General features: G+C 42.2%; 1 protein-coding gene across 10 annotated transcripts in view; it reads right to left on the bottom strand.

The window, feature by feature from the left end:
* Positions 1-1,080: 1,080 nt before the first annotated feature.
* The window catches only part of TCERG1 (transcription elongation regulator 1), a 56,138-nt gene continuing 46,438 nt past the window's right edge, over positions 1,081-10,780 (bottom strand). For 6 of the 10 annotated variants that reach the window (XM_073355734.1, XM_073355736.1, XM_073355737.1 and 3 more), the window contains 6 exons: positions 10,411-10,593; positions 9,106-9,285; positions 3,919-4,002; positions 3,533-3,633; positions 2,472-2,561; positions 1,081-2,276 (listed from right to left, as the gene is read on the bottom strand). In XM_073355734.1, coding sequence (XP_073211835.1) covers positions 2,075-2,276; positions 2,472-2,561; positions 3,533-3,633; positions 3,919-4,002; positions 9,106-9,285; positions 10,411-10,593 — 840 coding nt within the window. In that variant the 3' untranslated portion in view covers positions 1,081-2,074. Of the gene's footprint in view, positions 2,277-2,471; positions 2,567-3,532; positions 3,634-3,918; positions 4,003-9,105; positions 9,286-10,410; positions 10,594-10,780 lie in introns of all 10 variants that reach the window. The other 4 variants (XM_073355738.1, XM_073355743.1, XM_073355744.1 and 1 more) reach the window with 2 other exon arrangements.

Below are 10,780 nucleotides of genomic sequence, written 5' to 3'. Positions count from 1 at the left end.
TCTTGATGTCAAATTTTAGAAGATCTTTTACCTATAACCCACTATAGCTTTCAGAGTAACAGCCGCGTTAGTCTGTATTCGCAAAAAGAAAAGGAGGACTTGTGGCACCTTAGAGGCTAACCAATTTATTTGAGCATGAGCTTTCGTGAGCCTCTAAGGTGCCACAAGTACTCCTTTTCTTTCCACTATAGCTTGTGTCTCTCTCTTCAGGAGGAGCTGAGGAATGTGTCACTTCTTTATGCTTTTGATTTTTAGGTTTTATTGCTAGTGCATTTATAGAAAAACTGATTAAATGTTTGCTTCTTAAACACATTTTTACAGTGTTAATTTGGGCAACATTTTCTTAATCTGTCTTGTGATCTAAATTCCAAGAACCCAAGAGAATCCAGATCATGTCAGCTTGTGTGTGATAAAAGTGCTTAACATGGTAGGGCCTATTAGTACTACTGTAAAATACATGTTAATAAACAATATGGAAGAGGAGAATTTTTGCCTTTACCTAAACTTCATGGGTTATACAACTTTGTTAAAACTACAGAAAGCAATTTCATATTCTAGTGAACAAGACCCTCCCAGCTGGCAAGGAGTTAGCCACTTGATTTTTTTGGGACCTGGAGCACCAGCAGGCTCAAATAACAGCAGTCCAACAAAAATGCATGACAAAATGATTTCTCTCATTCCAAAAATCTTTTTTGTGGAGAAAAGAAGATCCAAATGGGAGAGAGCTGTGTCCTGTCAGAAAAATGGAAACTCTCCCCCACCCCCACCACACAGATTATGTACCAAAGGAATTCTTGCTCTTTCAACATCTCAAGTACAATGAACACTAAAGTGACCGAGGGACTAAGCAAACATGCACAAATTGAGATTTTTGCTGTCTTGCAAATTTTGTATTGTATTTGCACTTGAATACGATGTTCTAGTATCAAAATTACACTTGTCTACATGATTTATCACTAACTCTCATTTTGTCTCTTTAGGCAAATGATCTGTTTCAGGATGGCTAATGTTAGTTTGGATTTTTTGTTGTTAAGTTTAAATCTCAAAGATGTCTTCTTTATTAAGCATGTTCAATCCATATATAAAAAGGGTTGGTTTATTGTAGTTCAAATACATAAACTAAACAATCCCAACATTTCAAAATTAAACTTTAGAAACACAAGTTTAACATTCATAACAGGAGTATAGTTTACAAGAATTACCCAGAAGGGAAATCCACAGTCTAATCCAGAAATCAGTAAAGATCACTTTATGGTAAATAAAAATATGTTTATACAACCGTCCTGTTCTGGGAACCATTGTTATTTACTGTGTTTCCAATTTTGAGCAAAAAATTATCAGACAAATCTTCACTTGGACAAAAGAAACCTGATTTTGCCTGTACTTCAGAGTCCGGGGGGGTGGGAGACACGGACGGGGGGAGGAAATAAAGCAGACCCGTGAACAAATTCAGAATGGTGTTTAATTTGGTCTCTGTGGGCCTAATTCTTCACTCACATCACTGTCACTCTATAGACTTTAATAGACTTAATTCTGATTTACAAGGGTGAAAGCAAATAGAGAATCAGGCCATTTGTTTTCAGATTTAAGAGAATATTTTTACTGTAGCCTTCAGCACTCAATAGTTTAACTTGAGACAGTGTTTCATCTGTTAAAACAGCTGAACTTGGGTAACCATTAGGAGGAAGTTTGTGGTACTTTGTAGTTTAGTTCAAACCACAAATATCAATCATCCTTAAGACTTGCATATATAACACTGCTGAAAAGAATGCCTCCAAATATCACGGACATCCACACCTCATATACAGATAGTCCACTGTTCTGATATCTAAAATTACTAGACACAGCCTGCATGGTTGGGATTTTTGTCAGTCATGCCACACAAAGAAAAGCATAAATATCTTAAGTGTTCTCTTTGCACAGAGACCATTTTATGTTCACAAATGCTGCTGCTTCCTCTGCTCCTCAGATGGTTTTCAATATTCGTTCACGGTAATGTAGATGTAAAAACCGGACAGATGGCTCATGCAAGCTTTTGAATTAACAGACACCCCACTGTGAGAGTATTTCATAATTATTTTGTTGTTCGTCTTGTAGGCTCTGAAGCTGTGGGAGGTGGAGGGGGACCTCGGCGGTCCAGGTCATCTACATAGGATACTATGAGCTTGCGCCTCTCCTCTGGCACACAGTCAAGTACCAGATAACGCTTGTCATTCTGTAAAATCTTTTCTACATCTTTCAGGTGCTGGTCGGATTCTTGGATCAACTTTTTGGATCTGAAATGAAGTGTAACAGTTACCATCTGGGCAGCGGTCTGGGAGCCTGCATAAAATGCACTGGGAATCTTAGTCCAGTTATTGGTGGTAGATGTCCAAATTACAAAAACTACCCGCACCATTAGAACCTCTCTTGACAGTGTCAGCAGATAGGTCAAGCGCTGAAAGGGCATAGAGACTGAGCTATCCTCTCACCTATACAGATGCCCCATCAGGTCAGGGGTGAGGCACATTGGCAGGAATGCGTGTGTAAAAAATCTTGCACTGCCACTGCCTGTGCTGTATCTGTTCTGTGGATAAACAGAAGACTTCAGTCTTAATGGCCGCCAGAACCATTTATCAGCATTAAATGAACCACAAAAATGTAAAAATAAGAAAAAAATAATCACAATTGAAATTAAGCACTCAAGAAGAAGCAAACTATTAAAACATGGATGTTAAACTCCCAGTTGCAGCCCAGTTTGATTGATGCATCAATCTGGCTACCGCATCAATTTCAGACTGCAATTCAGCCCACTGGGAACAGCAGCAACTGAAACAGAGCTCCAATACTTTACACACAGCACTGGCTGCAAAGGGAAACAACTTATTAGGATCTAAGAAACCTAGTCAGCAGCCTTCTACCTCAAGCTCTTTTGCTTCTGGGATGGGAATCTACCTAGGACTGGGATGGGAATCTACCTAGGACCATAACATTCTGCAGTAGGCTCAAGACCAGACTGACTTCAACAGTTAGCTTGTTTGTAAAGCTAATACCCAAAGCCCACTGAAGTCAATGGGAGATTTGTTTTTATTTTAATGGGGGTAGGGTTTCACCCTTTGTCTTTTCTCCAAACTTCCCCTAGCATCACTGGAAGTTTCACTGGGTATTAAGCAAAGACATTTCTAGGCCTGAACCAAGGACCCTAATTAAACGGTAATTTGGCTTCACTACAGAATGAGCTGAATCACTTGACAATGTATTCAAAATACCCAAAACAATGCTCTCAAGCAAAACAAAAATCCAAAAAGCCCCTGCTATAGAATAGTTGCCAACACTTGATAATAATCAGTTCAGAATCCAACATACAGTGATGGACCTCTCACTACTATGCAACTTCATAGGCAGCCTAGTAATCTACAATTTTTGCACTAAAGCTCCTCAGACACTGGCCTATAAATGTTAGATGGGAGGAGAAAGTGAAATTCCATTCATCAACACTCTTAAGGTACAGTAAAGAAAAGTCTTTGCTCTTCTAAAACACTATGATACACACCTGTACGTTATAAATTTGGTCTCTTTCAATAGCGTTCTGAAGTCAGCTTTGGCAGTAATGTATTTGTCTCTGATGTACTCTTCAAACTCCCTTTGTTTTTTCTGCATGAAGAAAAAGAAGAGTAATACCATAGAAAAGGTGACGGCAGATTATAAAGTACTTTATATTAACTTACAGTGTGTAAGAAATAATTTTATTGTAATTAGTTTAAAGATCACTACAGAAAAGTGTTTTTTAATTAAGATTTTTAAAAAAGCAAATATCTGATTAACACAGTGATATAGTTATATTCACATGAAAGGGAATCCATTTCAACAAGCATTCACTCTCTTTTGCTTTGGATATTGTGGGAAGGCTAGCAGCAATGAAGCAAGACTATTTCTTACCCTGTCACTGGAAGAGAACTTAATGCATCTGGGATCTTCTTTAATGATTTTTTTCACTTCTTTCCACGTTGATGTTAAAGTAATCTTTCAAAAGAGGCAAAAACAGTTCAATATTGCAAATTATATTTAGAGTCTAAGCATGCAAGTACATATCACTTTCCTGAGAGCCCTGAAATCCTCATGCATAAGGGGGAAAACTAAGGACATAGTAACAATTTTTAAATGTTTCATTTTGTTGACTTCTCTTATCCCTTTAGTATTACTTTCATATTGTTTTGTGGCATATATTTTCCTTTTTGAACTCTTGTTTTCTGTAAACTGGTGGATTTTAAGAGAAAAGTCCTCACAAAATTATGAAAGTTTCTTGTAGTTTAAATTCTAACAGTTCTTCCTAATGCATATTTGGATAATTTCAACAACATGTTTGTATGCGTAAAAACAGCTATGTATAGAAGCCCCAGCTCAAAGTCAGATATTCATCGTTTTAATTTATTTTAGTGTGCCATATAAAAAGTGATTAGAATATTAGATACTCCTCTAACCAATATTTAATAAGATTGCCTCCTAAGACTTCAAGAAAGTTATGATGAAGCCAGAACGAGATAAAAGGGAGGCAGGAAGACACAAAGTAACAAATTAAGAAAGGAGAGAGAGGTTTAAATAGCATTGGTATACAAGTGAAAGTTAAGAATGAATTTTACAGTTAAGATAAAAGAGACAAAGTGAAGGACAGAATCCCGGAGGCTTGCCCACTGCGATTCATTAAAACAAGTTATTGAATAGGTAGGAGCAAAGACAGAAGATTAAAATGCCCAAGACACCAAGGGACTGTGTCATAATAGAAGGTATCAAATAATGCAACACTGAAGAGATGTGGAAAAGCCAAAGGAAAATGAATGACAATTACTGATTACAAAGACCGACACCAGGTTCAAGAGCGTGAAAAGACTGAATGTGAAAATGGACCACAACACTCAAGGTGGTTACTGTGGTATAACTGGTTAGGTGAGAAAAAGATTGTTCTTTCCAGCATTCCCTTTCTTAGGGAAGTGAGGAAAGTTGGTGTGGGAGAAAAAGCCTGGGGAAGAATTATTATTGAGAACTTTAACTACAGAAGGTAAAGCTAGGGGATGCAAGTCAGAGTCATTGAGTTTAAGGCCACAAAGGACCACTACATCATCTGGTCTGACCTCCAATACATTGTGACTGACTGTGCACAAGGACCCCGCAATAGCAGAGAAATAATTAAATGAGATATTATCCAGATAATCCTGGCAAGGATCCCAAATCCACACGCTGCAGAAGAAAGCAAAACCCCCTCAAGGTCACCGCTAGTGTGACCTGGGGGGAAATTCCTTCCCAACCCCACACATGACAATCAGTTAGACTTCCAGAACTCACAGCAGTTACTAGATCGCAGGCCTTGGTTCTCATGGGAGGCTTCAATCACGCTGATATCTGCTGGGAGAGCAATACAGCGGTGCACAGACAATCCAAGAAGTTTTTGGAAAGGGTAGGGGACAATTTCCTGGTGCAAGTGCTGGAGGAACCAACTAGGGGCAGAGCTCTTCTTGACCTGCTGCTCACAAATCGGGAAGAATTAGTAGGGGAAGCTAAAGTGGATGGGAACTTGGGAGGCAGTGACCACGAGATGGTTGAGTTCAGGATCCTGACACAGGGAAGAAAGGAGAGCAGCAGAATATGGACCCTGGACTTCAGAAAAGCAGACTGACTCCCTCAGGGAACTGATGGGCAGGATCCCCTGGGAGAACAACATGAGGGGGAAAGGAGTCCAGGAGAGCGGGCTGTATTTTAAAGAATCTTTATTGAGGTTACAGGGACAAACCATCCCGATGTGTAGAAAGAATAGTAAATATGGCAGGCGACCAGCTTGGCTTAACAGTGAAATCCTTGCTGATCTTGAACACAAAAAAGATGCTTACAAGAAGTGGAAGATTGGACAAATGACTAGGGAAGAGTATAAAAATATTGCTCGGGGATGCAGGAGTGAAATCAGGAAGGCCAAATCACACCTGGAGTTGTAGCTAGCAAGAGATGTTAAGAGTAACAAGAAGGGTTTCTTCAGGTATGTTAGCAACAAGAAGAAAGTCAAGGAAAGTGTGGGCCCCTTACTGAATGAGGGAGGCAACCTAGCGACAGAGGATGTGGAAAAAGCTAATGTACTCAATGCTTTTTTTGCCTCTGTCTTCACGAACAAGGTCAGCTCCCAGACTACTGCACTGGGCAGCACAGCATGGGGAGGAGGTGACCAGCCCTCTGTGGAGAAAGAAGTGGTTTGGGACTATTTAGAAAAGCTGGACGAGCACAAGTCCATGGAGCTGGATGCGCTGCATCAGAGAGTGCTAAAGGAGTTGGCGGATGTGATTACAGTGCCATTGGCCATTATCTTTGAAAACTCATGGCGATCTGGGGAAGTCCCGGACGACTAGAAAAAGGCTAATGTAGTGCCCATCTTTAAAAAAGGGAAGAAGGAGGATCCTGGGAACTAGAGGCCAGTCAGCCACACCTCAGTCCCTGGAAAAATCATGGAGCAGGTCCTCAAAGAATCAATTCTGAAGCACTTAGAGGAAAGTGATCAGGAACAGTCAGCATGGATTCACCAAGGGCAAGTCATGCCTGACTAATCTAATTGCCTTCTATGACGAGATACCTGGCTCTGTGGCTGAGGGGAAAGCGGTGGATGTGTTGTTCCTTGACTTTAGCAAAGCTTTTGACACCGTCTCCCACAGTATTCTTGCCAGCAAGTTAAAGAAGTATGGGCTGGATGAATGGACTATAAGGTGGATAGAAAGTTGGCTAGATTGTCGGGTTCAACGGGAAGTGATCAATGGCTCCATGTCTAGTTGGCAGCCGGTCTGAAGTGGAGTGCCCCAAGGGTCGGTCCTTGGGCTGGTTTTGTTCAATATCTTCATAAATGATCTGGAGGATGGTGTGGACTGCACCCTCAGCAAGTTTGCAGATGACACTAAACTGGGAGGAGAGGTAGATATGCTTGAGGGTAGGTATAGGATACAGAGGGATCTAGACAAATTAGAGGATTGGGCCAAAAGAAATCCGATGAGGTTCAACAAGGACAAGTGCAGAGTCCTGCACTTAGGATGGAAGAACCCCATGTACCACTACAGACTAGGGACCGAATGGCTCGGCAGCAGTTCTGCAGAAAAGGACCAAGGGTTACAGTGGACGAGAAGCTGGATATGAGTCAACAGTGTACCGTTGTTGCCAAGAAGGTCAATGGCATTTTGGGATGTATATGTAGGGGCATTGCCAGCAGATCGAGGGACGTGATCGTTCCCCTCTATTCGACGTTGGTGAGGCCTCATCTGGAGTACTGTGTCCAGTTTTGGGCCCCACATTACAAGAAGGATGTGGAAAAATTGGAAAACGTCCAGCGGAGGGCAACAAAAATGATTAGGGGACTGGAACACATGACTTATGAGGAGAGGCTGAGGGAACTGGGATTGTTTAGTCTGCGGAAGAGAAGAATGAGGTGAGATTTGATAGCTGCTTTCAACTACCTGAAAGGGGGTTCCAAAGAGGATGGATCTAGACTGTTCTCGGTGGTAGCTGATGACAGAACGAGGAGTAATGGTCTCAAGTTGCAGTGGGGGAGGTTTAGGTTGGATATTAGGAAAAACTTTTTCACTAGGAGGGTGGTGAAACACTGGAATGCGTTACCTAGGGAGGTGGTGGACTATCCTTCCTTAGATATTTTTAAGGTCAGGCTTGACAAAGCCCTGGCTGGGATGATTTAGTTGGGGATTGGTCCTGCTTTGTGCAGGGGGTTGAACTAGATGACCTCCTGAGGTCCCTTCCAACCCTGATATTCTATGATTCAGAGGTGGGCAAACTACGGCCCGCAGGCCACGTCCAGCCCATGGGACTGTCCTGCCTAGCTCCTGAGCTCCCGGCCAGGGAGGCAAGCCCCCGACCCCTCCCCGACAGCCACACCGCCATGCGAGCAGCACAGCTTGCACCTGCCTACCTCCCAGGCTTTCCAATAAGCCTGTCCTGCTGCTCTGAGCAGCATGGTAAGGGGGCAGGGGGAGGGGAAGCATTGAATAAGGGCAGGAGGTCCTGGGGGGGCAGTCAGGAGACAGGGAGCGGGGAGGGGTGGTGGGTTGGACAGCAGGTGGGCAGTTAGAGGCGGGGGGCCCCAGGAGGGGGCAGTCAGGGGACAAGGAGCAGGGGGTGTTGGATGGGTCAGGGGTTCTGAGGTGGGCAGTCAGGGAGTGGGAAGTGGAAGGGGGTGGAGGCCAGGCTGTTTGCAGAGGCACCGCCTTCCCTATCCAGCCCTCCATACTGTTTTGCAACCTCGATGTGGCCCTCGGGCCAAAAAGTTTACCCACCCCTGAGTTAGACCCTGAGCATGTGAACAAGAACCAGCCAGCCAAGCACCTGAGAGACAATGTTTGGTGCCACCTCAGAGCTCTGGCCCACCCTGTCCAATATTCCATCTTCAGTTGTGATCATCCTTGAGGCTTCAGAGAAAGGAGATTAAAAAACCCCTCCCAGAATACACTGGGGGACAAAAAAATCCCTTCCAGACCCTTGCCAGTGGCCAGCTGAAACCCTGAAACATGAGCTTTGGGAACATACCAATGTACCATCACAACCAATCCTGTTATACAATTGCACTCATAAATTTGTCGAGCTCTCTCTCAAAACTAATTAAGTAGTTTGTCCCTACCACTCCTATTGGGAAGCTGTTCCAGAACCTCACCCTTTGGATTGTCAGAAACCTTTTAATTTCCAGCCTGAATTTGTTCACGGCCACTTTATATCCATTTGTTCCTGTGTCAACATTGTCCTTTAGCTGAAACAGCTCTTCATTCTCCTTGGTATTTATCCCCCTAATGTATTTACAGAGAACAATCATATCCACCCTCAGCCTTCTTTTTGTAAGGCTAAATAAGCCAAGCTCTGCCAATTTCCTAAAATAGGCCCTCCATTCCCCTGATCATCCTAGTAGCTCTTCTCTGCACCTGTTCTATTTTAAATTAATCTTTCTTGAACATGGGTGACCAAATAAGGTCTGACCAGTGCCTTGTATAATAGCATTAATACTTCACTATCTTCACTTTTCTTCCACCTCATAAGTGGTCATTTCCATTTCTAGACACTCATTTTCATCAACTGTACCGCCTTCAGGCACAAGTCTCTTACCGCTGAAGTTTCATCCAAAAGTTGCCTAAAATGCTCCCTCTTCTTTTTGGTAAGTGCTTCAATGTGTTCATTAAAAAGCTTCTCTTTCTCTTCTCTTTCTAGCAGGGAGCCAGATTCCCACCGATGATCTTTTCGGAGCGTCCTCCTAGTATCGGACCATGACACATCTGAAGATCTCACCTGACACAAAAATTTACATTTTACAAAAACCACTTTTCTTTTACAAAAACGTTCTCTCTCTGTTTCATTATCAGACAATTCTTCAAACACTTAGCTTATACTTCATCATCAACTTTTATCTGAATTAAAACTGTATTTGGTAAGGGGGGTAAGAGACAATGACAGCTTTCATGCAGTTAACCACTGTCAAATGCCAACCTCATGCTGCAGAGAGTCTCACTGTGCACCAGTTCAGATGGAGATAGATACACCCTACTTGGACTGCTCTGCCATTCTCTACAGAAAAATCAGGATCCTCCCCTATGAATAATATACTGTATTAACCAAGAAGAGCAGCCTCTGAAATACATCATAATCAATTCCTAGTGGCTACTGGGCACTTTATTTAGTCCAAGGTTTACTCTCTGGAACCAGAAACAACCTCCAAGGAGCTCCTACTAAATCTATATTACCTGCATTATGTCCCTAGCAAAGAAACTGGGTCAAAAGAAACTGGATTTATATACTGCACCTTCCCCCAAAAAGACAACAGGACTGGAATCTGTGTTCAACCACCACCCACCTTCAGGTATGCCACATCTTAGATCAGCAGGCAAGAGGTTCCCCTTTCATACCACGAGATTCTCATCTCACCAAGTCTGCCCTCTTAGGAAGTGGTATTTCAAGGGTTGGATCAGCTAGTGCAATAAAGTACTCTCTAACTGAGAAGTGGAAAGAGCTGGGTCAGATGCTATGCTGGGGACATAAGTAGGGCAGACAAAACGAGGTGAGGAAAATGCTCTTGAATCAATAAATCTTTATTTCCAACATGTGCATTAGAGTTTCTAGTACAAAGTATTTACAATTTTAATTGTCTTTTTTGGTAATATTGTAATAATGCACTTGTTGGATGAAACCTCAGACACCAGCTGTGAGGCTGAAGCAAGCATATTTTTCCCAGCAAGACAAAAATCCTGAAAAAATAAATGCATCATAGAAACAGAAGCTTAATCACTACCAGTGCTAATGTGCTGCTGTGTAGTCAGGGAACTTATTTCTATATTAGTGTAACAAGTAGATGAACTGTTCTGGCAAAGATAAAGTCCTACAGTAATCAAATCAGAGACAGAACTGTGCAAGCCTCACCATATCAGACAGAAGCGCTTTGAAATTCTGGATAGCCTCTTCTCGTTTGTGTTGTTCACGTTCTCTATCGATTTCCTTGGTCTGCTCAGAACGAGCTTTCTGAACCTCCCTTTCTCGTTCACGCAAACTTGCCTCAATGCGAGCCTGCCTTTCCAATTCCTTTTCCTTTTCAGAGTCTAAATTCTGAATCAGAAGCAAGAGCATATTTTCCCATTAACAACATATAAAGAGGCAGCATCTTAATGGAAACAGTTAATGGAAACAAGAGGATGAGTATCATTAAACAAACTGTCATTTATGAAATAGGTAAAATGAAATATACCACTTCTGAACTACCTAGGTTTGTCTCCACTTAGCAACAGAAGGAATT

Source organism: Lepidochelys kempii, chromosome 8 (assembly GCF_965140265.1).
Source record: "Lepidochelys kempii isolate rLepKem1 chromosome 8, rLepKem1.hap2, whole genome shotgun sequence".
Lineage (NCBI taxonomy): Eukaryota > Metazoa > Chordata > Testudines > Cheloniidae > Lepidochelys > Lepidochelys kempii.
Note: the sequence above shows the minus strand (reverse complement) of the source record. Positions and strands in the feature narration are given on the sequence as shown.